The sequence below is a fragment of the Onychostruthus taczanowskii genome, unplaced genomic scaffold, assembly GCF_017590055.1.
Source record: "Onychostruthus taczanowskii isolate IOZ18803 unplaced genomic scaffold, ASM1759005v1 scaffold51, whole genome shotgun sequence".
Lineage (NCBI taxonomy): Eukaryota > Metazoa > Chordata > Aves > Passeriformes > Passeridae > Onychostruthus > Onychostruthus taczanowskii.
In genome coordinates, this window is record NW_024502680.1 from 3,641,431 (window position 1) to 3,668,446 (window position 27,016).

The 27,016-nt window shown below is 45.2% G+C and overlaps 2 protein-coding genes across 2 annotated transcripts; both read left to right on the forward strand.

Moving 5' to 3' along the window:
- Nucleotides 1–681: 681 nt before the first annotated feature.
- On the forward strand, nucleotides 682–16,408 carry AMMECR1L (AMMECR1 like). Its single transcript, XM_041416144.1, has 7 exons — nucleotides 682–1,804; nucleotides 3,804–4,248; nucleotides 9,318–9,428; nucleotides 9,908–10,022; nucleotides 10,722–10,812; nucleotides 11,773–11,869; nucleotides 13,027–16,408. The coding sequence occupies exons 2-7, from the start codon at nucleotides 3,842–3,844 to the stop codon at nucleotides 13,136–13,138; spliced, it is 933 nt and encodes a 310-aa protein (XP_041272078.1). The 5' UTR covers nucleotides 682–1,804; nucleotides 3,804–3,841; the 3' UTR covers nucleotides 13,139–16,408.
- Nucleotides 16,409–21,211: 4,803 nt separating this feature from the next.
- POLR2D (RNA polymerase II subunit D) lies at nucleotides 21,212–25,790 on the forward strand. Its single transcript, XM_041416145.1, has 4 exons — nucleotides 21,212–21,335; nucleotides 22,868–23,048; nucleotides 23,995–24,090; nucleotides 25,187–25,790. Exons 1-4 carry the CDS (start codon nucleotides 21,263–21,265, stop codon nucleotides 25,263–25,265), a joined length of 429 nt encoding a protein of 142 aa, XP_041272079.1. The 5' UTR covers nucleotides 21,212–21,262; the 3' UTR covers nucleotides 25,266–25,790.
- Nucleotides 25,791–27,016: the final 1,226 nt, after the last annotated feature.

The window sequence follows — 27,016 nt, forward strand, 5'->3', positions numbered from 1 at the left end:
TAAGACCAGAAAAAATGGGAATTAAACTGCTGCCATCACCTCACATTTCTTGTGCTGCAGGAACAGAAGAGCATGCACAACTGGTGAAGTATTTGTTTGATGTTGCCAGGGTAATAAACACAGCACCAACACTCCCAGGTTCCTAAGGACTCTACAAGAAGCTCTGTGGTGATTATGGAGTGGACTTTTGTAGGGTTGGGAACTGTTTCATATCTTGGCAAATGGCTTTGAGATGCAATCCAAGGCATTGCCAGCAGAGTGAGGTATGTTTGTGGGATGGGGGGAAGAAGGGAGGGAAAGATTCTTTTCAACCCTGCAAAAGCTAGGAACTCCCTCGATCTCTTCTGGGTATTCTCACCCGATTCTTTGTAACCTTAGTTTTCCCAAGTTGCTATTTAGGGCTGCTATCTACACTTAAAAGGATGGTGCTGTTCCATAACCTTAGAATGGCATTAATTGCAGTGCTGCTCTCGTTCTGTGGAAACCATGTCGATTATGTAATGTCAAAGGCAAAGGAGCAAACTGTAGAAAGCCTCCCAGCCCATGGCAGGGGGTGAACAAAACAAGCTTGAAGGTCCTTTCCTACCGTTCTGTGATTCTAGTCTATAGGAGACTGTAAGATCCACTGACATGCAACCAAATTTCTCCAGCTCACATTTTTATGCCTCTTATTTATTGCTTAAGCTTCGATCAGAAATGGCATCAATTCCATTTTGCAGTCTTGAAAGGGTTCAGCCAGTTTGCCCCTTGGGGTTGGATGTGCAGTGTGGGTACTCTGGGCTATGCAGTTTGCTCTTCGTTGTGCCCAGGTGTTCACGGGTGCTCTTGGAAGGGAATCAGGAATGAGCGCTGTGGTTTTCTCTATGCCTTCCCCTATGTGCCTCATACAGCCACAACAACCCTCGTCCCCTCCAAGCGACCCCAAACTGCCCGCTGCCAGAGAATTCCCTCAGGGCGGAATGCAGAGACTCTATTTTTACAAGCTGTCCCCAAACCCTTGACGAAGTAAGGACTTCCCTGCTTTGGTTTTTATGGTGCTGTGAAGAAAGGCGAAGGGGGAAGCGTTTGGGTGCCCCGTTGGCAGCGGGAAACACTAAAAGAGTAATTTCTGCGTTGGTGTTGTTGTGGTATCTTGGCTCCTGCCACAAATCCGTCACACGCGGCTATAATTAAAGCCGGAGCCCTCAGCGCTCAGGCTCTCCCCGCAGCCCCGCTCTCCCCTCACGCCCTCAGCGCGCCGGGCCCCGAGGGCAGGAACGACTCGCGCCCCCCCTCCGAGCCGCGCAATGGACGCTCCCCTCCTCCAGCCCCTCCCCCCCATGCCGTCATCGCCCCCGCTGGCCAATGGCAGCGCGGCGCTGCTGCCGAGTGACGTCCCCGCTCCCGGAACTGTTTGCTCCCGCACGTGCGCTGCTCACGTGACGGGGAGGGCGCGGAAGCGCGCGTCTCTATGGTTTCTGCGTGGGGCAGAGCGCCCGCCCTAGGGCCTTGGCTGTGTTGGCGCCGCCGGGAGGCTGGCGGACTATGAGTGTCCGTCCCTCATTACCTCACGGCCGGGAGGAGGAGGAGGAGGAGGAGGAGGCTGCGGGGATAGCGGCGGACCTGCCCGCGGCCTCGCTCCGGTCCTCCGGCCGCCCCGGGAAGCCCCGGCCGCGGCGGGCCCTGCCCGCTCCCCCGCCCGCCGGGCCCGCTTCTCCGGGGAGCCTCGCCCAGGCCCATGGCCCCATGAGGCGGCAGAAGGCTGCGGGGCAGCAGCGGCGGCGGCGGGGCTGAGGCGGAGGAGAAGCCGGGACGGGAGCAGGAGGTGGGTGACCCCCGGGGGCGTGAGGGAGGCGCGGGGGAGGGGGCCCCGCCGCCCCGGGCCGGGGGAGGCCGCGGGGGGGGTCCCGCTCCGTGGCGCCCCCTGGCGGCCCCGGGGCTGCTCGGGGGTCGGGCCGGGGGCACGGGGCGAAGCCGGGGTCTCGCCGGGCCGGAGCCGGCGGCGCTGCGGGACCCCCCCGAACACCCCGCAAAGTTTGCGTGCGGCAGCACGGGGCTCGTCCCGCCGCCGCGGTGCCCCGGTGTGCCCCCTGGCCGCCCGGCCCGGGGCGCTCCCGGGAAGCGGGGCTGGAGCCGAGCGGCCGCCTTTGTTAGGCCCCTGCTGCAGACGGGGGGAGAAGAGGGGGCGCTCCCCCCTGCCCCTGCCACGTCTCCGATCTTGAATCAAGTGTTGTGCTTCCAGATAAATAAATAATGATTTATCTTCCCCAATGCGGCTGAGCCGTCAGTGGTGACTGGGGAAGGCTCGTAAGGCTCAGCACCCTCGAACAGCCAGAGCCGGGTTACTTTTAATAGGCAGTGAAGAATTGACACGGTCGCTGTGTCAAAGTTATGCTTTTGTTTTGCCTGGTTTGGTTTCTTTTAGGTTTTGGATGGTTTTTTTTTTGTTTGTTTGTTTGGTTGGTTTTTTTAAATTTTATTATTATTACAAAAGTAGAGATCAAAGAAAAAATTACCATTTTCCTTAGGTCTTGTAAATTGTTCCTTATGGTCTTTCTAAAACCTTGAGGGGATTCCTAAGCAGAGCAAGCAGTGCGGGCGTGCAGGCTGCACCTCTGAACACCCTTCACATCAGAGTCCTGTGACTCCTGCTGTGACCGATGAAACTTCAGAACTAAGTTTACTGTCTTTGCACGTGCAGAGGAGGGAGGGAGTTGTCACAACCTGAATTTCAGTGTGTTTCAGTCTGTGCTCTCAGCTTGGGCGGGCTGGAGGGCTGCTCTGGTGGTCACAGTAGTTCCCTGGTGCTCCTGAGAGCTGAGTGTGACTTCAGTCCCCCGTGGTGTTCCCTGTCTCACCTGCCTGTGCTCTGAGCCCCATTTGACAGCTGGTTTTCTCTCCCCTGTACATTCAGACCTCACGGTGATGTTGGTGTTTGAGCTCCTGCCACTGACCCGTAATCCTTGCCTATCGTGTTTGTTGATCTCTGTCTGCTCAGCCTTTCCTCCCTGTGTTTGTTCCGCCCCTTCGTGTGCTGCATGAGCTAATATTCTCATCTTTGCAGGCAGAACACTGCTCTGGGTTGTTGGGTTTTTTGTTCCATGCCTGTTTCCTGCTATTATCACTTTCCCCTGTTCAGACCGTGCTGGCTTCAGCTCTTCCTGTAGTGCACATCTTGCCTGTTCCCCCTGCATGTTTATTTGGGAGCTGTATTTGTTCACCCCGTGCCAGAAAGTAAATGCAGATTCCAGTCTGTGGTCTGGAAAATAGTCTGTAGTTTAGAAAATGGTGGTTTCAGTGCTTTTAGCTCCTCTTTGATGTTGCCAGTGCTAAATCAAGGGCAACACCCCTGGGAGTCCAGCCCCAAAGGTGTCCTTTTGGGCTGCTGTCACTCTTCTCTCACAAACAGAGATGGGAAATGCACTTTTTTTTTTGCCATTGGTGCAGGCATTGACTGAGGAGGAATGGGTGAGCAGGAAAAGTAGTGGATAGGGTGTATCTGCAGTCACAAGTCTTTTTTCCTTTTGTTTTCCCACAGTTTTGTTCTTTTTATGGGAGGTCTGGTTACATTTTTTTGTGATGAGCCACCTATTAAAGTGTTCAATACCTTGGCAAGTGTGATTGCATGCATGTTGTGTCCATACTCTTCCAATCTCTGTGTGAGAACACCCATTCTGCTGACCTGCCTTTGGTGCTGTGCTTGATCCCATGCTTTGGAGGGTTTTCTTCCTCTCCTTGTAGCAGAAGCAAGGAAGCAGCTGTTGGTTTTTCACCTGTAACTCTTTGTGTAATGCTTTTCCCCCTTCCCCACCCCTCCATGCCAGGGTTCTGCAGTGCTCCAGGCAGCGAGTTTTGAAGCAGGATGGGAAAAAGACGCTGTGTTCCTCCACTTGAGCCCAAGCTGGCAGCTGGCTGTTGTGGGGTGAAGAAGCCCAAATTGTCTGGGAGTGGAACGCACAGTCATGGGAATCAGACCACAACTGCACCAAGCTCCAGTTCAGGTCCTCTTCAGAACCACCAGCATACAGATGGGAATAATGGAAGGGAGAACGTGTCTGACTTGACTTTGGGCCCAGGAAATTCCCCAATTACTCGAATGAATCCCACTTCAGGAGCTCTGAGCCCACTTACTCGGCCCAATGGAACTGCCAACAGCACCAAGAACCTGGTGGTGACAGCAGAGATGTGCTGCTACTGCTTTGATGTACTCTACTGTCATCTCTACGGGTTCCCTCAGCCACGGCTTCCTCGATTCACCAATGACCCCTAGTGAGTACAGCCTGATGTGGGAGCAAAGCTGGGAAACAGCTTCCAGAGCTGTGCTGTGATTGGGGAAGGGTGAAGGGTTTCCTTTGGGGAGTGGGAAAAGGGGTGTGCACTCTGCTCCTTGCTTTGTCTGCTGGGAACAAAAGGATGCACTGTAAGTGCACAAAAGACTAAAGTGCTGTTTGTTGGTGGAGGTGAGTGAGCTTTACAGAGTGTCCTGTGAGAGAGAGAGTGCTTGGCTCTGCAGCAAGAGCTAGGCCAAGTGTGAAGAGGTGTGCTGCTTCTTCAGCTCACAGTCTGCTGTGTTCCATGAGGCACTGTGCTCTTTGTGGAGGAGTGCAAACTCACTTCATGGGAATGTTCTGATAAAGTTTGCCCCCTTCTTTGTAAGTGGATTCCTCTGTAAAAAAATTAGCTGAGTAGTGCCACCTACAAAATTGTACTAGAAAACCAGTTAAATAATGTAATTAATTTGAAGAAGCTCCAGTTGCTAATGTGAGACACTGACTTGGAGAGGGGAAGAGACTTCCTTCTGCAAAGCAATGGAAAGAGAATAAAGTAAAAAGTTGAAGTTGGAACAAGTTTCCAGCTCATCCTGAAACAAATGCTGGGCTGGTGAGGGTTGGACAAGGACACTCAAAGAAGTTTTCAGCTGTCCAAGTGAATGGGTTTAGCAGGGAGGGGAATCTAAAAATTACCAGTTATAGAAGATGTGTTAGGGAGATCGTGCTAGATGGGCAGTGTGGGGAGAAATCCTAGAATCATCCAGGCTGGAAAAACCTTTGAGTCCAACCATGAAGCCAGCACTGCCAAGAGAGTTAACTTTCAAGGAGAATAGCAAGGTTAGGAGGAAAGGAGATGTGTATGAGCAGAAGTGAGGAGAAGGATTTATGAAGCTGTTTCACTTTGGTGAGATTTAGCTAATGTTTGTCTGAAGGTTGACTGCGTAGGTGTGGAAATGTTAATGTTGTTAAAATGTTTGTTAAAAGAATTATATGGGAAAGATCAGTGACAGATGGACCTTCTGACACTCCTCCAGGGCCTCCTCCAGAACAATAGATAAAATAAAAAGTTGCTGACATCCTTAATTTAAGCTAATGAATTTTAAATTGATGTAAAGAACAATGGCTTAAAACAGGTCAAGGACTTTCTTTCTGTGTGTGCCCACCTTTCTGCTGTCAGGGTGGATGTAGGTTGTGCTTCCATGCAGTTATTATTCCAGCTGGATTGTGGATACATGTCCTGAATGCTGCTGCAGAGTAAGCTGTTTCATACTGTAAATGGACAGAGAAATGCTCTGGACTAGGATATCAAATAGTTCCAGGGACTCCCGAGGCTGAAACATTCCTGGTGTTCCTAAAGGGAGCTGGGTGGGTTCCCTGTAGAACGTTTGGTGTCAGGCTGCTTGTTGTTTTGTCACTCAGAGTGCAAAGGGTTATTGGCTGGTGCTCCGTTAAGCCGGTAAGGGAGATGGTTTTATAGAGCTGCATTCTTTTGGTGTCAGAGGAGATTTCTGGCTGGATTTTGTTGCTTTTTCTGTTGACTAGTATCAAAAAGGATATCCTTTGGGGAATAGCAGCTGCTTGCATTTTTATGCCCAGATTTGAAAAGTTAAAAATTGTTCACTGGTTATTTCAGTGCTCATGATTACAAGTCTTTTAGATCAGCACACCAACAAAGCATAACCAGCCCTTCCCTTCTCTTTCCCTGTCAGCAAATGCTTGCCTGGATTTTCTTGTGTTTCAGCATTTATTCTGTTGCTTCCAGGAAATGGATGTACCCCAGGGAAAAGCATGGGGTTTGCTCTCTTGAAGGGCAGCACACAAGGAAGAACTGCCCCACTTGAGACAGTCTCGTAATGAACTTCAAGCCAAATGTTACCAAATACAAGAGTAAGCAGAGTGAAAATCCAGAAATAATTTGCATTGTGGCCTTTTGTGACATAATTAATGTCAATGTAAGAGATCTTTGGACAAAACAAAGGTTTATACCAGGAGTCTCTCTGCACAAACAGAGAAGAGACTGTTGACTGAATAGAAAGAGGCACATCCTGTTCTCAGACTGGTTTTTAAACTGGTGCTGAACTTTATAGTAAAGCTGAAAGCAGGTGTGAAGGTCAGGATTTGGCATAAACAGTGTAAAAACATGCAAGTGCCTGGGTTATGGATTGAAAACCACATGGATGTCAGTCACCAGCCTGAGGGGATGTGCACATGGACAGCACTCTTGATGGGAATTATGGAGCTGGTACATACCTGTGCAGTAAGGTTCCCTTATTCCAGTGTTAGCAGTGCTGGTCACAGGTTACTGAAGAGATGGTGGCATTGCAAGCCTTGTAGTTATGTCTGAATTAACTTGGCAAAGGAAGGAAATATCCCCTTTACTATTCAGGTTACTGCAAGTATTTACAATTTGGAACCTGTGCAAGTAGCTGATTGGTTACTTTTTCCACTTTTGTACTTCTGTCTGATTTTTTAATAGTAGGTATTACAAACTGGTGCTAAAACTATACCATGGAAGTTTCTAGTTGCCATACAAGACAAATAATAGGAGACTTGCATCATAAGATCTGTTCTGTAACAGGTTTTTCCCTAGTACAGGCTAAAGCCTGATTCAAATTAACTGTACTTTTCTACTTTAAAATTCCCTTTGTAGTTGCAATTGATGAAGCTAATTTTTAGCTGCTGTTAGTTTTAGTTCCTCTCAGCCTAAAACCCCTCATCAAACATATATAAAGTGGGATGTTGTGGCTGGGGAAGGAACAGTTGACATAATCTGCTGAGGATATGGCTGCAAAGTACCAGTAAATGCTCCTGGGTGAACATGGACAAAAGATTGTTGTGACTTTTCTCAGTACATCTGGGAAATAACACTTTTCAAGGAGGGGCTCTGGAACAATGGCCTTATTGTCAGCTGCACCTGCAATTTGCTGAGTGCATTTATTCTTCAGAGACAGAAACATCATCTTCTCTGCAGTGAAAATAGTGAAATTTTATCTATGTGTACAGAATCATATCTTTTTTTATGCCTCAGTTGTTCTGACCACAATGAAAAATGGTTTTAAATGTGCTTTAAGGTATTTTAAAATATACAGCCTTCAGAATACAATTATCCTCTCCCCTCTGATAATATCTCTTCTATTATGGATGCATAAAGCTGTGCTGCAGCTCAATGGAAAGATGGGTTGTGGGATTTTTTTCCCTTTGGAAAGGGGAAAGAGGTAAATTGAAAATGTGAACCTGCAATTTGAATTGAAGGAGAATTTACTTAGATTTGTATTCTGTGAGTGATGGTTCTATGTTCTCCCTTGCATTTTCTCTTTGGGTTGAGTGTCACATGGACTGAGCAGTACTTTCAAATTTTTTATTAGATTAGGGTAAATTTCCACTGAACTTGTGACAGTAGTGTTTCTCACAGATCTCCTGTGTAAGTTTAGTGTCTTTTTTTTTTCTTCTTTTAAGTTTTCTGATGTGTTTTCTTACACTCTTTTTCTGTTTGCTCTTTCAACATATGATAGATAGATGAAAATGTAGAAAAATTATATCGTGTAAGTGCCTTGAAGTGTTACTGGAAAACTAGAACAGCAGATCCCCTGTCCTGGTCAAGCCAACCAGGAGGTTGGTGCTGGGTGTGGAAGGATGTTTCCACTTCCTCTGCGGGCAAAGTCCTTCACAATTATCACTCAAGGGCTAATTGCTCTTTTGGGCATTACTTTTGCCATTGGTCACAGCTGGTAACTAGATCTGAATGGTGAGTTTGTGCGTGATGGATTTAATTCCATTGTTGCTCTGAGGAACATCACTGGGCACTGAGTTATTACTACAGTTTAAGCTGTGTTTGAGAAATCATCCACACTCCATGCTGCTTTTGTTGTCTGAACAGAACATCTTAGTATTTTTGTAAGGTTTGCTGCAGAGGTGCATTGCTGACAAAAGCTTCAAGAGTTTGAGGAAAGTGTCTAAGCTATGTTGTCAAATCAGTCTTGATGGTTCAAATCTCCTGTCAATGTTTTCTTATCTCAGAAAATCATATGCTATCATATCACTTAAAGTTCAGTAGAAATCCACAGACTGATGTCTTGCATTCAGTACTCTGAACAAGTCACAGAATCACTCATCCTGTTTTTATAATTAGGTCAGCATTATCAGTTGCCTTACAGAATTTTGCAGATGTTTGGACATTCTTGTAGAGCTGCAACCACCACTGTCCTTTTAGTGCTTCTCTCTGCAGCTCTTTGCAATTTCACTCACTCCTGTAGAAGTTAATTTTTTTTGTATTTAATGCTCACAGTCATCTTTACCTGTTTATCTCTTCGTAGAGCTCCCTTATTCTGAAGCTGTTATTCTTTAAGGCCAAATCAGGAGTTGCAGTTTAACAGCTCAAAATGAACCTGCTGAGTTTGAGAATCTACTGTTGTGCCTGTAAATTCGTGATGGTAGACAGGAAAGTGGAAATCCAGGTGATGTTTGAGTAGGAACAATAGTGTTTTAGATATGTGTTCAACAGGAGAAAATACATGTAAATACAAATTAAATGTAAGGTAAGCAAAAATGTGGACATAAACTGCTTGAGACTTAGGGATGAACCCAGAAGCCAGATCCTCATGGAAAAAACAGGGAAAAAAAATTTGGATTTCTTTTCATTCCTTAAAAAGCAAAAAAGAAAAGCTTCTATTGCAAATCTGATTTATGGAAGTGGTAGTATAAAGAACTAACTTGCATCATCTATATTAATTCCTATATGACCTATGCTGGAAACTAGTGGATGTTGCAAAGTGAGGCCAATACTGACAGGTAATCAGTGGGATCAAATAACCATTTCAGTCATTAGAAGACAGCACACCTGGAAGATGTCTGTGGAGGACTCTCAGGGTCCTGCTGGGGAGGATGGAGTGTGCTGAAAAGGCAGAGGGAAGTGTTGGGGCTTGCATGTGGGGGACGTGGGCATGAAGTTTTGTTCTTGCCAGATAGCAGGTGAGCAAACCTGGGGCTCTTTCATACCTTGGGTGTCTCCCCTTAGCAACCAAATATCTGTAGAGGCTGGAGGGTTTGTTTCTTTTCTTGCCTTTTCAGTCCACTCTTTGTGACGTGGAAGACGGGGCGAGACAAGCGGCTTCGTGGCTGCATCGGGACCTTTTCAGCCATGAATCTTCACTCAGGACTCAGGGAATATACATTAACCAGGTAACTGTCAAAAATGAAATAAATATGAAGTGAATATGAAATTAGTTGGTTCACTGAAGATCTGTAAGGATTCAAGGTTAGGATGTTGGATCAACGTAGTTCAATGTAATATGCTTCATAGTGAACTGAACCTGAGTGTGTGAGCCTTACAGTGAGGTGATGTATCAGGATGTAGTGGAACACCTTTGCAAAAGGTGAGTTGCAGTTGGCATTTTAAGGCTACTGTCAAATCTATCTTGCATGCTGACAGTTTTGACATCTGTAGCACGTAATTTCTCTCAGCCTGCAGTAGGCATTGGGGAGCATCAGGAGGCTTGCCACTAGTATTACAGTTCATTAGATTAGGGAGAGATGCAAATCACTTTCTCTGCAGTAGGAGAGAAGCATGTTTCATGCAGGCCTAATCAAAAGGGGAATAATTGAGCATCTGACACTATTTTGGTGCTTGTACTGGGTGACGTATCTTCTCTTCCCTTTAGTGCACTTAAGGACAGCCGATTTCCCCCCCTGACCCGCGAGGAGCTGCCCAAACTCTTCTGCTCTGTCTCCCTCCTCACTAACTTCGAGGATGCCAGTGACTACCTGGACTGGGAGGTGAGAACAGGTGCATTTGGAACTCTGCATCACTCTCTCGTTCCATTCGGGTTCGGGTTAGTACATGGTGATGTATCTCCTTCCTTACAGGGGTGTATGGGGATAGAAGAGACTGGGAATAGAAGAAATGGGGCTGGAAAACTAGAAGGAAGGAAGGAAGAGGATGGCCCAGCAAGATGCTTTTGGTTGTGGGGGATCTGAATGGGAATAAAAGAAACATGGAAGTGGTTTATGGACTTGGCCCAATAGGAAATGGGTGTAAATACTTGTATAAAAACCTGGGAAGTATTTTGATGGTGTGGATAGGAACTGGAAATAAAGTAGTTAAGACCAAAGGTATGAATGGTTTTTAGGACTTTGTACATTGAAGTGTATTTCATTCAATATGTATATGGACTTCATAGTCAGGTAATTTTAGGCATCATTCTTGCGTGCAGAGATTTCATCTCTCTTGAGTGACACAAGAGATGGAAAACTGACAAGACTTAGCTCAGGAGAAGTGGCAGGGCCACTGGTGAGGCTTGTCTGGGAAGGGTGGCTGAGAGCTCCTTGTGAGACCTGCCAGGCAAGAGCAGAGAGTGGGGAGGAGAATGACCTTACCCAGCAAAAGCCAAACTGTGCAGAGAGAGAGAGATGCACAGCGTTGTGGGCTCAGTGCTAGCAAACACCTCTTATCTGGCTGTTCATTTCCATCTATAGGTTGGAATCCATGGGATCAGAATAGAGTTCATCAATGAGAAAGGTGTCAAACGCACAGCCACGTATTTACCTGAGGTTGCTAAGGAACAAGGTGGGTTTGAGATGGCAGCCAAACATGCCAACATACTGTGTCACAGAATTGGGTAACAATCTACCAATTTGGGGCTTGGAATACAATGCTGTCCTCACAGTGGTGCCATGGAATCACCAGGCTTAATCTGGACAACTGACACCTGATACAGTTGCTGCTGGGTTTTCATCTGGCCTGTCTCTCACCCATGTCTTTGCACAGCTGTATTTTAGTGCCAGAATGCTTTAGGGCTGAAGAAATAGAGGATCTCAAAGTATGGATCTTCCAGCCTCATTGAGCATTGCATCTTTCCTCTTCTATGTTTCTCCCACCGACTAGGATAACTGCACGCTGCCCAGCACCAACAGGAGAGTCACTTTCCTCCTCATTCTTGCTAAAGTAGCATCCTCCAGAGGAGGGCTAGAAACACAGCCCCTCTGGAGCACACTTCCCACTCAAATAGAGTAGTGGTCACCATGGTAACTGCTCAAAATATTGCCTCCTCCTTTCCTCCACCTAGCAGAGTGGAGTGGTCGCATCCTCCTGGCTCTGGGGCAAAAGACTAAGGTAGGAATTTTAACTCTGATCTCTCACATAGCAGTGCACTGTGCTATCACTAGAGAATCAGTCCCAAATTGTCTATGTAAAGAGATTACTATTATCTTATTTTCAAGGGAGCTAAGTGGCAAATGATGAAAAAATTTGGGGTCCCTGCAACAGTAACAAGGCACAGACCTTTATAAGAAGACATGGAATGGAAAATGGAATTGCTCTTTCATAGGCCAATATCAGTTTAAAGGGGTAGGCATGTGCAGTAGGTGCATGCATCAGGCCACGTATGTCCAGTTCAACACTAGGATTTCTAAAGCTCAGAGTTTCCTGTTTAGTTGTTTGATTTTCTAGAGTCCTTTTAATGCATCTCTTGTGGTTTTGAAATATTTTTTTTGTTGAAAAATGTGCCTTGCTTCTATTTTTCAATAGACTGGGATCAGATCCAGACCATAGACTCCTTACTCAGGAAAGGTGGCTTTAAGGCTCCCATTACCAATGATTTTAGGAAAACAATTAAACTTACCAGGTAAGCAGATGTATTTGTTGCCGTTTAATTTTACTTTATGGTGTTTTCTGGGTGATTTAAAATATTTGTGCTCGATGTAAGTCTTTATGCCTCTTCCAGAGGAGATGTAGTGTGAAAGACCAAATCACAAATGCCATGTGTTAGGCATATAAAGCACATAGAATTAAGCACAACGTGTTTGGTCCATGCAGGATCAAAGCTGGCATTTTCCTAAGTGTCACTGCTTTTAATATTGCTATATATGTGAAAGACCAGAAGCAGAACTTTTGAAAGTTGAAAAGACTGATATTTTTTGGCATCTTTTCAATGAACTTCCTTTTCTCAATGTGCTCATCTGTGAATGCTGTAGCTATTAGTAGGTGACACCTGTCTTAAAACCAAACCACACTCACATTTGGCTGGTTTTCAGAATTTGCTTGCTTTTCTATAGCCCCAGCTGTCCTATTGGTTTCTGCCCCCTTTATGTTAGTAAAAATTGGGACTTCCTGGTTTTCTGTAGAAACACTAAATTATCAGGTCATTCTTTACCTCTAGAGATACGAGGTGAGTGTGCAGGGTTTTCTTTAACAGGAGATGACAGGATGAAGGTTTTCATTAAATCTCATGTAATGTGGTCTTAGTGCAGCCCACAACCACTTTGTAGCTGGCTGTTGTTTACCATGCTTTAGAAGAGCTTGGAAAACTCCAGTGTCTCCAAAGGAACATCACATTTTGTGAATTCTGATTGTACAACATGGACTAAGTCATTTATGTGCTATGATAAACCTCTTTTTACTCACCTCTCCATTTCTTTCACTACCTTTTCAAATGTGGAGATAACCACAAAAGTAAACAATAGTGAAATACTAATTATTTAATCACTGTAGTTGAATCTTCTTCCAGCAAACTTTTCATGCAATTTGTGGATAAAAAAGAATACAAACCGATCATTTATTTCCTGTGTGCTACTTCAGGCATCCCTTTAATTATCGTCACCTTGGTTAGGATTCATTTTTTGGGACCCTGGAGCTAATTCAAGCTCACACAGGTTTTTCAGAGCAGTGTGTTCCTCTTGGCCATCACAGGCTGTGAGCTGGAGGGGAGCGTGGGGTGAGCGTTGCGCGTGGGGTGGCTCCGCGTTGCGCGCTCTGACGCCGTGTCTCTGCCTGTTCCCGCAGGTACCGCAGCGAGAAGGTGACAATCAGTTACGCAGAGTACATGGCCTCCCGCCAGCACTGTTTCCAGAATGGCACCCTTCATGCCCCCCCCCTCTACAATCATTACTCCTGACACACGGCTGCATGACCAGTCCCACTCCCCGGTTGCTGCCAACGGCTATGACATCATCGGGGCAGACGCCTCCTCTTCCTGGTCCAGTTACTTCTATTACTGCACCATTTTATGATGCTAGCTTCCGTTGCCAAGCCTGCCTTCCCACTGACCTGGGGGGAGGGTGAGAGCGTGACAGGACTTCAGGGGCCCAAGCCTTATCTCAGCCTTCCCTCCCAGCGGGGGTTCCGTCGGATTGGGGCTCCATGCCTACGAACTGTCGTGAGGTGCAGAAGACCTTTAGGAGTGAAAGCGCTGCTTCGGACTGATCTGTTCCGGGTGTTCCTGGCACTCTGGAGACTTGAGTCGTTCGTTACGGAAGCCCCCCAGATCAAGTAGGAGCATTCCCCTGGCAGCCTGGGCAACGGAGTCCAACAAAACATTTTTTAGGTTCTTTTTAATTTTTTTTTAACCTCTGGTATCTGTTGTGTACTGAGAGCTGATTGCGGCCCCCACGCGTCACAGGCGGACATCATGATATCGGGGAGGGTTGAACACCTGGATAGCACCCCATCCTCATGGACAGAAAACATGTGAAAAATTAATCCATTATTTAAATAAACCCTTGAAGGCTTTAAGGCTCAGATCCTTGGTAGGCTGGATTCTTGGTGATGAAGCCTGCTATGAAATACAATGCTGTTTTGCCTGTAAGAGAGTGACGTGGCATTGCTGTGTACGCAGAGGAAAGGATCCTCGAGTGTCCCTGGACAGTCTTGGTTTTGACCAAATTTTGTTTCCAAATATTTGTAAGGGATAGGATTAGGGCTGGGGAGGGGTTTGCAGAGCAGTGACTGTAGTCGTACAAGTGAGACCAGTGACTGAAATTTGTTTTAAGTTAAGCTAACAGTCTTGGGGACCTTCCTTTTGATAGAACAGCCACTTTTGCCAGTATGACTACTGATTTCAGGGGCTGTGAGTGTTTCACTTTATTCCAGGAATGGTGCTGTTCAGTTTTGCTGGTAAGATTTATCTTACTCAGCTTAGTCATTGCCACATCCAGGCAGTGAGTGGGGAAATCTGTATTACCCAAATGGCATGGAACTTGTGTGCATTCTGTATTTCTTCTCCCATGCTGGTTGATGATCACAAGGAATACTCTTTTCTGAAAGGAGGTTATAAGTTGTATTCTGCAGCATCATTGAGGGATGTCATAAACTCTAAACTATGACACTCTTTCAATGAGATAACCAGACTTCAGAATACAATTTGGGGTGGGGTTGGTTGGTTGGTTTTCCAAGCTTCTGGAGGGTCAGTAATGATTGGGAGGAGATCACGAGTGCATAGCAGAGTCATGGCTGTTTGGTTGCATACATCTTCTGAGCCTGCTCGTGTGTTTTAATTGGCTGGTGTTGGAAGCCTGAAATTATGCTGTGGTGTGGCAGGGAGTAGGGCTGGTAGGAAGCTGAGAGCTGCAGGGAGCTGCTCCTGGTCCTAAGGAAGCAAGGTGCCACTTGTGCCATTTTGCTTCATGTTGGTGTAAGTTCTGCTGGAGGAGAGACATGTGAGGGAGATTCCTCTGGATAACGGTGCAATATTGACCCAGCTTTCCTTCTGTATTGGGTCATTCCTACAAATTGCCACTTTTCCCTTGTGATGTTGTTGAAAAGAATTGAAGATGAAAGGATTGTTTCGTGACTTCCTGCTGCTGAGAATAAATGAGTCTCGTTACAAACCACTCCAGTTTGTAGTTGCTCCCCCAGGTGCCGTGTCGTGATGGGGGAGGGTGGGGTCAGCTCCAGGCATACCACTCACCTTTCAGCTGTCAAACAGTATGATACATAGGGCTACACTCATTACTGTTCAAGTGTTCTATGTTAGAATTTCATTTCTAAAAGGTTTAAAAAAAGGCAAAAAAATGGTGCTAAAACTTCACCCCTGAGCACGCTCGGTGAGACTGGTCATGCAGGCATACAGTGCCAGGCTTTTCAACTATACTGTTTCTTTTTCAGGTGTTTGCCCTGTTCTGTGTCTTCAACAGTGTATAGTGTTTTCCTGATTTCAGTTTCTTTGACTAGGGGATGAATAAAGGGTGGGGTGGGGAGGGTTAGCTGTCATTTTTTTAAAGAACAGAATTTTAGGATTGAGTAACTTGGTTGGTTTAAGCCTGAAGTGGGACAGGTGGTTTGGGACTGGGGAAGTCTTGTCCTCTCCCACTTCTATTTCCCCACTCAGTCTGTTTAAAAAAACACAAACAAAACATAAATGCCTCTAAATATGTACTGTGTTCTTGTCTTGTTGCAGTGAGAAGAGAAGCTGTCAGATCAGAAACACTGGTCTGCTGCCTGAGGAACAGGCCCTCTCAGCTTTAGTCCCATAAGGGTCCAGCTATAAAATCAGTTGAAAACTGTGTCAATAGCTAAGTCAGCTCAGAGAAATGTATGACAAGGACAGGTGGTCTCAGGAAATAATCCCGTTTCTAGATCATTACATGGCAGCTATGCATAAGGATGAAAGAGGTGAACTGAGCACAAACTGGAGTTTGAATTGCCTCAGGATGGAGACAACCAAATTCAGTGGCCAATTGATGTGAGATTTTCTCTGTGTTTGCTTGGCTGGGACAGCTGGTTAGAACTACTCCTCAAAGCAACTGTTCCCTGGTTTGATCTGGATTAACTCATCCTTAGAAGCAAGTGCCTTTTGGTCTAGAAGGGCTTATTCTCATGACAACCACAACTGATAAATAATCTCACTGCAATGATGAAATGTCTTTGTTTTACGGTAACTACAGGAGAATGTCTTTGATCACTGGAGTCTGTCAGTGTTGAAATGTTTCCACTGTGAGGTTCTTAATTTTTTTTTCCATGTTTCCATGTTGTTCATCTCAACTGAAGCCATTTCAGTTTGGGAATGTTATATGGTCAAAATATCACATATCTACAATTTATCAGAACAAAAAAAAATCTGTAAGGAAATCTAAGAGTTTATTTTAACCTTTGCACAGAATAATTTGTTTTCATAGTACATTAACAAACCTCTGCAGTCTTCACTGACTATTAGTGCTGTTTTCTGTTTGTATTCAGAAACTACATGTTGTTTTGTTGGGGGTTTTTTGGTTAATTTATTTCCTTAAAGCAGGAGACCTCTTTTGACCTACAGTGCAGAGACGTCAGACCAATTCTTTGTATTACACTTGGTTGCCTCCTACCTATATAATAATTTCTGAGTGTAAATAATTGAACTCTATCCTCTAATGAAGTATTGTAGAGAATAAATCATAATGGATAAAGACTATTTGTACTGTCCTCTTTATATGAGTTCCCACAGCCTTTATGGGGGATAAGATGAAATTGTTCTCCTCCAGAAGGACAGGCAATATATTACAGGTATGAATAGCAAACCTGTCAATTGCACCACATTTGCAAAACCAGGGAGGTTGCCAGAGTGGGGTGACAGCTGTCTGGAGACACACCAATAATCAAACAGGCTCACTACAAGAAAGCAAGGAAAAATAGTAGGAAAGTTAAAACCAAATATTAAATCTATTTTGTTAATAATGGCATAGCAGTGTCTTTGTATCCTGATATAATGTTTGCTTGACAATAACTTTCTGTCAGTTGTCATGATGGTGGAATGTATAAAGTACATACATGCAGAGTATTGTAAATCTTTCTCAAATTCAAAATTGTTCTTTTGGGGCTTTGTCTTCTAAAATGAACTGAGAACAAATTGTCTACCCTTCAGGGCTATAGTCTTCAGGTGATCTAAAAACCTTATTTCAGAGGAATAAAACACCCTTCTTTCTAGATTCTTACTATTTTAATGTTTGCTTTGACACAGAATTAATTGTAGAATAGTTTTGAATTGGTTCTGTGGCTGACATGTTTTCTCCAAACATTTTCAGATAATTGTTAACTTTTTATCTATGGGGGCTGTGCAGTTAGAGATGCTACATTTTCTGCCTGTGGCTCTTGGGAAGGGCAGCCCTGGGTGTCAATGAACAGTCACAAAACCCTAAAAAAACCACCAACCAAACCGAGGGGGAGGGTAGTTTTGACTTAAATATGCCTGAGAAGCTATTTATCACAGAACAACTACAAAGCAAAAGCCTATTTTCAGGGGCTGGTACTAGGAAGGCTAGAAAGTCAATCCCTTAGGCAGTGTGAGCTGGGTGCTGTGACTAATGTGATTTCCAGGTGAATTCCAGCTGATTTTCTTTGTGAATTCTGAGGTTACCCATATCCCTACTATCCCAGGGGAATTACCAAGTGTATTCTCTCAGCTTTGTTGGCAGGAATACAGTGGCTTAATTTGTGTATTTTAGTGTCATGTGCTTATGCTTTTCCTACTTGATTTTTTTTTGTTTCCTGTTGAATCAGACATAAAATCTTTGCCTGCTGTCTTTCATCAGAGGTTCTTCCAGGCACGCTGCATTCTGTGACCACAGGAGCACTCAGCAGCCCACAGGGAGGATGAGGCCAGGTAGAAGGGTGTGCACGTGACTGCACACTGAAATAGGTCAGTCCAGGCTAAATATAAACCAGGATAATTCTCCTGGAAACAGTTTCTTCGGTTCTTACTTCTGTTTGAAATAAGAAACAAAATGAATTAGTCACGTAGCACCAAACCAAATTACTGAAAGATTAGCAGAAACTTCTAGAGGATACTTCAAAGGAAGAATATTAGCATTTTTTTAAACACGAAAAAGAAATTTGTTTTATCTGTGGTGGAGAAATGCCGTTTTTATCTTGAAGATAAAAATGAAAATCAGAACACTTACCTATACAACTCCATAAATTAACATGTACACTGGCAGGACATGGAGCAGCAGGATAGCAGAGTTCCTGAGATGGTTTTGCCACAGTCTGTGAATATGTTTGATATCACTGTCAAAACACAGCAAGCACAGGAGAGTATTGTTCCATGTTCTTTAAAGTCTATAACTCCACAAATTGAACAGTATCCAGATTATTCAACCATTTTTTTTCTATGGTCAGCTGGACTGCTCTTAGAGTCAGATGAATTCTGGCATAAATTGTGTATTATACTAGTTGATAATGTCATATATGTATTAAAAAACAGATAATGTAGTTTTGCATTCAGAGTCTTACTATGACTTTATTACTGGATATTAATATGACTTTACTTTGCTCATACATGTTCGTTCATTATGGTTTTGGGTATATAAATTTCAATGGAGTAAAAATAAAATGGTGTGAAGACCTGAACCTGAAGAGTTATACTTTTAAGTGCACAGATAAAATCACACATTCTGTGCAATGCTGGCTACTGTGGCACATGGTGCTCTCAGTGGGTGGTTATCTCCACAAGGATCTACTGCTATCACACTGGCACTCCACAGAAAAGATAATTACTGCTAGAAAGCTTGAAAAACTCCAAGAAAAATCACATTTCTTCTGCTGATGAATTAGAAGGAAAGCATACAATAAAATAGGTTTATACTGGTAAGTATCCTTGTTGTTAGTTGTTCCTACGTTGGATTACAGGGAGATATTTAGCTGAGCATTTTGTAAGGTCTGTGTAGATACCATGTCTCCAGCAAGGATCAAAGCTTTTTGCCCTGGAATAGGGAATATTAGAGACTTTGTTCATGATAAATTACATTTGGCCAAATATTCTTTTTTTCCAATGAATTTATTTTAGGACATCCAGTAAAGGTGCCTGAAAGTTCCTTTAGTCAGTGAGTATTTTAATCAAGCTCACCTTGCTTTTCTATGCATATTTTGTTGATAAATGCCAAAACAGTAATTATTAGTGAGGAAGAAGCCAGTGCATTTTAAAAATAACAAAAGGTCAGGTACTCTGCTATGTTTGGGTTGTTGCAGCAGCTGAGCAATATTTACTATGGGGTTTATAAATTTATTTTTTAAATTCAAAAAAAAGTGGGGGGAAGCAGCTTCCATCCAGGAACATTTTTATTTTGTTCTTGAGACCTTAACCAAACACATCAGTGATAACAAACTTAATCTTTCATGATAGCCTCTTTAACTGTACCTGTAAAATCTTGGCTTTGTATACTTAAGTAGAATGGATCCTTGGGGAAAAACAAAAAGGGAAATTAATAACTTAAACTTCTGTGAGCTACCTACTGCTCTGAGAATCACAATGCTCTGAGTTGATGGGTTATTTGAGCAGCCATCAGGATTCCAAGTGATTTTAAATGCTTCTCTCCTCAATCTGGCTTGGATTTCCTTGTTTTCTCCTAAGCCTAATTGAAATTGTTTAATTTGCCAGATGTTCCCCAAGATATTTCCATTCCATCTTCCTGAATGTCTTTCTGCTTGTATCACTTAGCAAATTACTTTCCAGTCAGTTTCTCTGCTATGCTCATTATCCAGATAACAAATATTAAAAATCTCTTATTTGGTCTCTTCATATTCTTCTAATTTATTTTTAATTCATTCCTTTTCCCAGCATGCAGGAAACCATGCAGATACAAGTTTATGAGAATAAGAGTGTTTTCATCATAAATCCTTCAACAGTCTATTTTTGTCTTTCTTTCAGGGCACAGGATGACATAGTAAGGGCTGATAAGATGATTACTTTAAGAGTCTTAGGTTAGGCACTTACATGTGAGCTCCTTAGGGAAAACTCCATAAGTTATTTTGCTGGCAGTGTTGGGAGAATTATCTTCATTTTCAGCCTGCCTATGGCTTTTAGGGGACTGTAGATTGCTTCTGAATAGTCTGAAAATTAACCTTCCTTATGAAGCATGTTATTTATGATATCAATACTCCCTCTTTACAGTCTGAGGTCTATTAATCACAGTGAGCTAGACAGAAATTCTGGCACAGTCACGGTTTTCCTAAGGTTAGGAGTTTGCTGTCCAGCTGGAGCATAATCTGGTAGTGAAATGGAGCTGGTTATAGCTGCCTGATCCACTGCTGGGAATGAGGATGAGATGCTTCTGACGCCTCGGCGCCCTCAGGTGCTCCTGGGCAGGCAGATGCTGCTGTGCAGTCTGGTGAAGGGCACCAGTGCAGCTTTGAGCTCTTTGGTTATTTCCTAAGGACAGAGCAGAAGAGTTTGCTCACGTGAAGGACGAGTGCTGTTCCCCACACTCCTGCTCTCGGGCCCTGCTTCGTGCCTTGTAAGACATTGGGTTCATGTTCACAGAATCAATTATTTTGGAAAAGACATCTCAGATCATCGAGTCCAACCTTTGGGCGAACACCACCATGTCAACCAGACCATGGCACCGAGTGCCACCTCCAACCTTTCCTTAAACACGTCCAGGGATGGTGACCCCACCACCTCCCTGGGCAGCCCATTCCAATGTCCATTCACCCTTTCAGTGAAGAAATTCTTCGTGATAATCAACCTAAGCCTCCCCTGGCCCATCTTAATACCGTGTCCTCTCGTCGTCTGTGGGAAGAGGCCGAGCCCCACCTGGCTACACCCTCCTGCTCGGGACTTGCAGAGTCTTGGTCTGTCACAGCTATTTGCCCTCTGTTCATACATACCACGTTCAGCATCCCGCTGCTTTCTCTCTCTAAAAGCAGCTAATTACTAAGCGAGCTTAAACGCACCTCTGAGGGCTGTTTTGTTGAGAGAACACTCAATCTCCCTGCTCCCGCTGTTTCTCCTCAGTGCCCCACAACGGCAACCGAGCTCTTTTATCCTCAGCAGCGCCCAGGGTAGAACCGGCCGCCCGCCCTTCAGAGAGAGGAGAAGCAGCCGTGCCCTCAACCCTCATGGTGGGCAGAGCCGTTCCCGCCCCGCACCGGGGCACAGCCCTCAGCCCTCCCCCCGGCAGAGCCGTTCTCGCCCCTCGCCAAGGCAGAGCCCTCACCGGGGCAGAGCCCTCAGCCCTCACCCCGGCAGAGCCGTTCTCGCCCCTCACCGAGGCAGAGCCCTCACCGGGCAGAGCCGTTCTCGCCCCTCACCCCGGCAGAGCCCTCACCGGGGCAGAGCCCTCACCCGGGCAGAGCCGTTCCCGCCCCTCACCGCGGCAGAGCCGTTCTCGCCCCTCGCCAAGGCAGAGCCCTCACCCGGCAAAGCCGTTCCCGCCCCTCACCGGGGCACAGCCCTCAGCCCTCACCCCGGCAGAGCCGTTCCTGCCCCGCCCAGAGAGCCGCCCGCCCTCCCGTGAGGCGGGGCCGCCCTTTCCGCCGTGGCTTTCCGGTGATGGCGGCGGGCGGCAGTGACCCGCGGACGGCAGACGTGGAGGAGGATGCTTCGCAGCTCGTCTTCCCCAAAGGTGCGAGCGGGAGCGGCGAGGAGCCCGGGGTCGGGGGTCGGGTGGTGCTTGGAGGCCGGCAGCGGCCGCCTGTAGGGTACGAGCCTCGCCGAGCGGCTCCTTGCACCGGAGCGCTGCTCAGCGCCCCTCCAGCAGCTACTAAGCCCCGAGTATTAAAAATCAGGATAATAAGTGGTTTGTATATATTTAAGGATCTCATGATTTTTAGGCGGTTCGTTAGGTGGGCCGCAACGTGTGTGTCGGGTATTTAAAAAAAAAAAAAAAAGTCCTGTCAGGTTATAGTGGAAAGGTTATTGGTTTTTGATATAAGCTTTTTCAGTGATGTTTGTTCACAGAAGTTCTTCCTTGTGAGGGTGCTGAGGCCCTGGCACAGGGTGCCCAGAGCAGCTGTGGCTGCCCCTGGATCCCTGGAAGTGCCCAAGGCCAGGGTGGACACAGCTTGGAGCCACCTGGGACAGTGGAAGGTGTCCCTGCCATGGCAGGGTTGGCACTGGATGGGCTGTGAGTTCCCTTCCAACCTAAGCTGTTCTGGAAATTTGTGAATACTGCTGCAGTTAGGAAACCAGCTGTACAGATCCACAGTTGGTAATCATAGACATTTGTTTACTGTGTATTTTTTTTTTCAGAAAATTAATTCAGTATAAATTCTGGAAATGTTTTTACATCTCAGAGCCACCCTGAAAAAAAAAAAGGAGGGGGGGAAAAATGGACAGCGTGCTGAAATGGACACCTTGCTGCATTGTTGAGTTATGAACAATAGGAAAGTTCTGAAAGACTATTTTTTCAGGTTTTTTTAATGCTAAAATCTCATGTTTAGCCCAAGCTGATTCACTGCTCAATGCAAAATAAGAGTTGCCAGGCCCTTTCTAGCAGTCCCTGTATCTGCTTGTATAAAACAGTGCTGTCAGGCACTCTGGGATGCAGCCGCTGACCCTGTTGCTTTGAACAGCTCATACTGTGATGTTGAAAGATGTTCTTGGTGTTGGAATACTTATAGTGGTTATGGTGATGATGAATTAATTCAAAGTTGGCTAAAGAGGGGGGGAGAATTTTTTAAATAGGTTAAATTTTTTTTCTCTGATAATAAAATTTCAGTCAGGTCAATTAACTTTTCAAGTAAATGAAGCCTTTTTAAAACATTCAACAGCATTCATATTTACTTCAAGAGCTCAGAAACTTCTGAAGACTGTGGCATCGCTTCTAAATTTTGTGGAATTTCAGAGCTCTAGATATTTTTTTCTGTATCAAGTCATGCATTACTTCTGCCGAAATTGGGTGAAGAAAACATACTGCACAAATAGGAAAAAATCTGAATGTTAGGGCTGCAGGTGTAAAATATATGGACTGTCACTGAAAGTGTAATTTTTATCAGCATTTTCAGTATGAAATGCTGCCCAGCCGCTGGTGAAAGAGCTCACATGAAAGACATTTCCACTTCTTTATTAGCCAGATCTAAGTACCACACAAAACTTGTGCAATTCCCCTTTTCAAACACCCCTTTCCATGCCGGCGTTCCCTCGTTCGTCCCGCAGAATTTGAAACTGCGGAAACTCTGCTGAATTCCGAGGTGCACATGCTGCTGGAGCACCGCAAGCAGCAGAACGAGAGCGCGGAGGACGAGCAGGAGCTCTCGGAAGTCTTCATGAAAACCTTGAACTACACGGCACGCTTCAGCCGCTTCAAAAACCGCGAAACCATCGCCAGCGTGCGCAGGTGAGCGGCGAGGTCGGGCCGCAACAGACGCTGCGTTAGAGAACTGGATCCCTCACGCCGGTCCTGCTTTGCAAAAGTGTAGTGCCACATGAACTCTCTCCCCTAGGTCAATCCCCAAGTCCCCAGCCCTGGAAACATCACAAACTACTTACCAGAGTTAGCCCTCCTGCGGGGAAAAACACTCCCAAATGGACCTTTGTGTCACAGCTTCCTCTGGTTTCTCCTTCCCGTCTCCTCCCTGGCTTGGCATCCCTGGTGGCCACCCCCCTTTCCCTGGAGGCCAGCCCTTAGCTCTTACCTTCCCCTTCCCTTTCTTAAGCTGCCTGCTGCACGTGGTTTGCTCTCTTTCTAGCCAGGTTTCCCTTCAGCTACTGTGTTATTCCGCTGGAATAAAACCTTGCAAAAGAGCCTTTCTTGCCTCTATCGCTGAGCCAGTTGCAGTGAATGTTGAGTGGAGGTTTGACTGGGTTGCCTGAATGTTAACTCAGCCTGCTTTTCCACAGGAGAGGTTTGTTGGGGACAAGAAATAGGCAGCAGCACTACCACTTCAACACCTGCATTTTTTAACAAAATTACAGCTTAGTGATGTTGAGTGATTTGTTCTTTAATTGAGTCTTGGCTCCCTAACAAAGCAAGAAGTTCTTGATGAAGGGTTATACTTTGTCCAGGTCAAGCCTTCTGAAGTGCTTTGTTTTCAGTATTTCACTGACAGCTGATTGCATTAAATGGGAGGATTTTGTAGACTTTGCAGAATAATTCAGGGGAGGTGGAGTTAGCAGATAGGATTTTATTTTTTCCTCTATGCATTTATATAATGAGGCTTTTCTCCTGAAAAAAATTACTTCAGTGCCAGAAGCAATGTGCAAAAAGAGAAGCATTTGCTTCAGTTTAAGCTCCTTTATATTTCTGTCTTGTAATTCCATCAAATTGTTGTCTTCCCTTACAGCTTACTGCTGCAGAAGAAGCTCCATAAGTTTGAACTGGCATGTTTGGCTAACTTGTGTCCTGAGACAGCTGAGGAAGCAAAAGCTCTGATTCCTAGGTAAGCACTTACATATTGTACAAAGGCTGCTGTCATTTCCTGTGCCTAAAGCCAGCCATGCCCTGGAACTCTCTCTTCAATCCAGCTCCCTTGCTGGAAAAACATTTGGTCTTGGTCTTTCTTCCCCTGCCTGTTGATCTGACAGCAGTACACTTTGTACATGTCACTTATGTACTTCTGAGAGCTTTTACTGGATCAAGTGTAAACCTCTTAAATTGGGGTTCTTAGCTGGCTGTGTTTGTTTGGAGTTTTTTTTTTGTTGGAGCAAATGAACTGCTTTGTGGATAATGTAGGGCAGAGCAGTTGCTTCTTCATGTCTTGATTGGTTACCTCATGGCCTGAGACAGAGGAGGGAATGAAACATTCATCTGAATTACAGTTTTTTCCTTATTTGTCATTATATAAAAGGGAAGGCTTTGGGATGACCTAATTGTGGGCCCCCAGTACCTGGAAAGAGCCTACCAGAAAGATGGAAAGAGACTTTTTACAAGAGTAGTGACAGCACAAGGGAATTACTTCAACTGAAAGTAGATTTAAATTAGATACTAGGGAGAAATTCATCCCTGTGAGGGAGGTGAGCCACTGGCAGAAGGTGCCCAGAGCAGCTGTGGCTGCCCCTGGATCCCTGGAGGTGTCCAGGGCCAGGCTGGATGGGGCTCTGAACAACCTGGTCTGGTGCAATGTGTCCCTATCCATGTCAGGGTTGGAATGAGATGATCTTCAAGGTCCCTTCCAACCCGAACCATTCCATGATTTTATGTTAAATTTCATAGCAAGAATGGACTGGCTTATGAGCATGCAGCTATATGGACTTCATACAGAGGTCTGCTTACACCTGCCATGCCTTTTTTGAAAACACCTTTTGAAATTAGTCAGCAGAAGGTTCTGGGAACAAGGAGTTTTGTCATGTGAGGAAGAAGCAGTGCGCAGGGATTAGAGCACTCTTGGTACAGTGGTGATACAGGTGGTTCCTGGTGGTCACACAGGGGGTGATGGTGTGTTGAGACTGACAGGAGAGAGTTATGACTGAAGTGAATCAAGGGGGAGAGCTTGTTTCTGAAACCTTTAATGTCTCCTTATTGCTCTTGCCTTGCAGCCTGGAGGGCCGCTTTGAAGATGAAGAATTACAGCAGATTCTGGACGACATTCAGACTAAACGCAGCTTCCAGTACTAAGGTTAACCCTCAGCCCCTCTATCTGAGCAGAAAGTCCTGAGGACCTGGGCTGTTTCTCAGCCCTCTGGGTCAGTCCAGCTCCCAGCTGAGCGAGGGTAGTTGTGGGTGCAGGGGGCTGCAGTGCTGTGTTGCCACAGGTGCATTCAGACTGGAGATCAGCATTGTCCTTTTGGTTTGTTCCACGTGTATGCTGGCAAGGATCTCCTGAATTGTGAGAGCAAAGAACCTGGAAGGCCTTTTCCCAGTGGCTCAAGTATTTGTTTCTTCCCTAATCCCTCTCCCCAGGTTGTAAATTTTCAATGTTTTTGGTTTTTTAGCGGAAAGGTAGATGTGATTTTGTGTTTTTTGGGAACTTCTAAAGGATGTGGAAACTTGTTCTTGGTTCTCAGAAGGTTCAGTGATAAACAGCATCAATATCTGTGGTGTTTTTTGTTTGTTTGTTTTATTGTTTGATCGGGACAGTGAATTTTTACAACTTCAATATTTTTCTATTATTGTTTAGTGTAAATTAAAAGATATTTTTAATTAAAGTTGTGTGTTTTATAAATATTAGGTACATATTATGATTTGGTTAAGGAGGAGCTTTTTGATGAATAGATCCTGGAGACCTGGGAGCTCCAAGAGTGTAATCACCCCAGTGCAGTTTAGGACAGATCAGAGGTGTTACTGCAATCACAGTGAGAAAGCATTGGAGCAGCATCTCCCTCTCTGCTCCCCTGTTCTATGCCAAGTGATTGCAGACACCCAATCTGTATCCTGCTACAGAAAAAAAAAAGGTCAAGAAACCAAATAATTTTGATGTTAACACAGCCAGGTATCCACCCCTGGAGGGATGGACTCCTTAACTAGGCTCCTGACTGCCCTAAGACTGAGATGGAACCAAACCATAAATAATGGGGCACAGTGGAGGGCTGGCTCCTGGTGCAGCCCGTGGGGATCACACACCCAGTGCTACCAGAGCTCAGCTGCTGGGAGATTCACAGGTTGTTAGCTTTTGTTATTCCCTTTGAAAGGAATGTTCTTTTGTGCAGGATAAGCTTCTTAAACAAGCCCTTTCAAGTCTTGTAATTTTATCACCCCACCTGAAAGAAGGAAAATTTTGCAGGAAAGAACATTGGGAGAAGAGGTAGACAGATGTGTTAAGACACTGTTTGTGATGATAAGCAATAGTCTCACTGATCTTGCAAAAGAGAGAGAAATAAAATATCATTTTGGGTCTTACTAGAAATGTAGTGTTGCTGCTGTGCTGAGAGGCTGTACTGCTATGTGACAACTGTTTGTGCTCACCTCACCTGGAGCACAGTACTTCAAACAGATTTGTGTATGAGCTGGGGTGGCAGTGGCTCCTTCAAGCCTATAAACCACACATGCAGCTTTACCAGGGTCAGAGTAATTCTAACAGAAGAAGGAAAACCAAGGTGGCGAAGCTTTGTTTTATAAAGCTTAGTGTCCTCTTTGGACACAGCATATGCTTCGCAGTAGCTGCCCCTGCTGAACCAGGTTTGCTCTGCAAAATGTTTCTGTTCAAGCAGCTTTAAGACATTTTCATCTAAACACACAGATTCTTAGGTCTTAATCACAACTAATTCAGGGAAAAAAGCCATTCTGCACCTCTCTATCTACACTCGCATGAATACTTGATGACGCCTTTGTAAGCATCCTTAGGACTACGGAGGAGTGTAACAGACCTGGCGATCTGTAAATGATCTCAGGAGTTCCCACCATCCTACACAAACAGATTATTAGCCTTG

What these genes read in the sequence shown, in the direction of transcription:
- POLR2D (XM_041416145.1), top strand. Translation starts at nt 21,263, where the DNA reads ATGGCGGCGGGCGGCAGTGACCCGCGGACGGCAGACGTGGAGGAGGAT. An exon ending in GCAGCTCGTCTTCCCCAAAG is followed by an intron (nt 21,336 to 22,867) that starts GTGCGAGCGGGA and finishes TTCGTCCCGCAG; the next exon opens with AATTTGAAACTGCGGAAACT. An exon ending in ACCATCGCCAGCGTGCGCAG is followed by an intron (nt 23,049 to 23,994) that starts GTGAGCGGCGAG and finishes CTTCCCTTACAG; the next exon opens with CTTACTGCTGCAGAAGAAGC.
- AMMECR1L (XM_041416144.1), top strand. Translation starts at nt 3,842, where the DNA reads ATGGGAAAAAGACGCTGTGTTCCTCCACTTGAGCCCAAGCTGGCAGCT. An exon ending in CGATTCACCAATGACCCCTA is followed by an intron (nt 4,249 to 9,317) that starts GTGAGTACAGCC and finishes TTGCCTTTTCAG; the next exon opens with TCCACTCTTTGTGACGTGGA. An exon ending in GTGACTACCTGGACTGGGAG is followed by an intron (nt 10,023 to 10,721) that starts GTGAGAACAGGT and finishes TTCCATCTATAG; the next exon opens with GTTGGAATCCATGGGATCAG.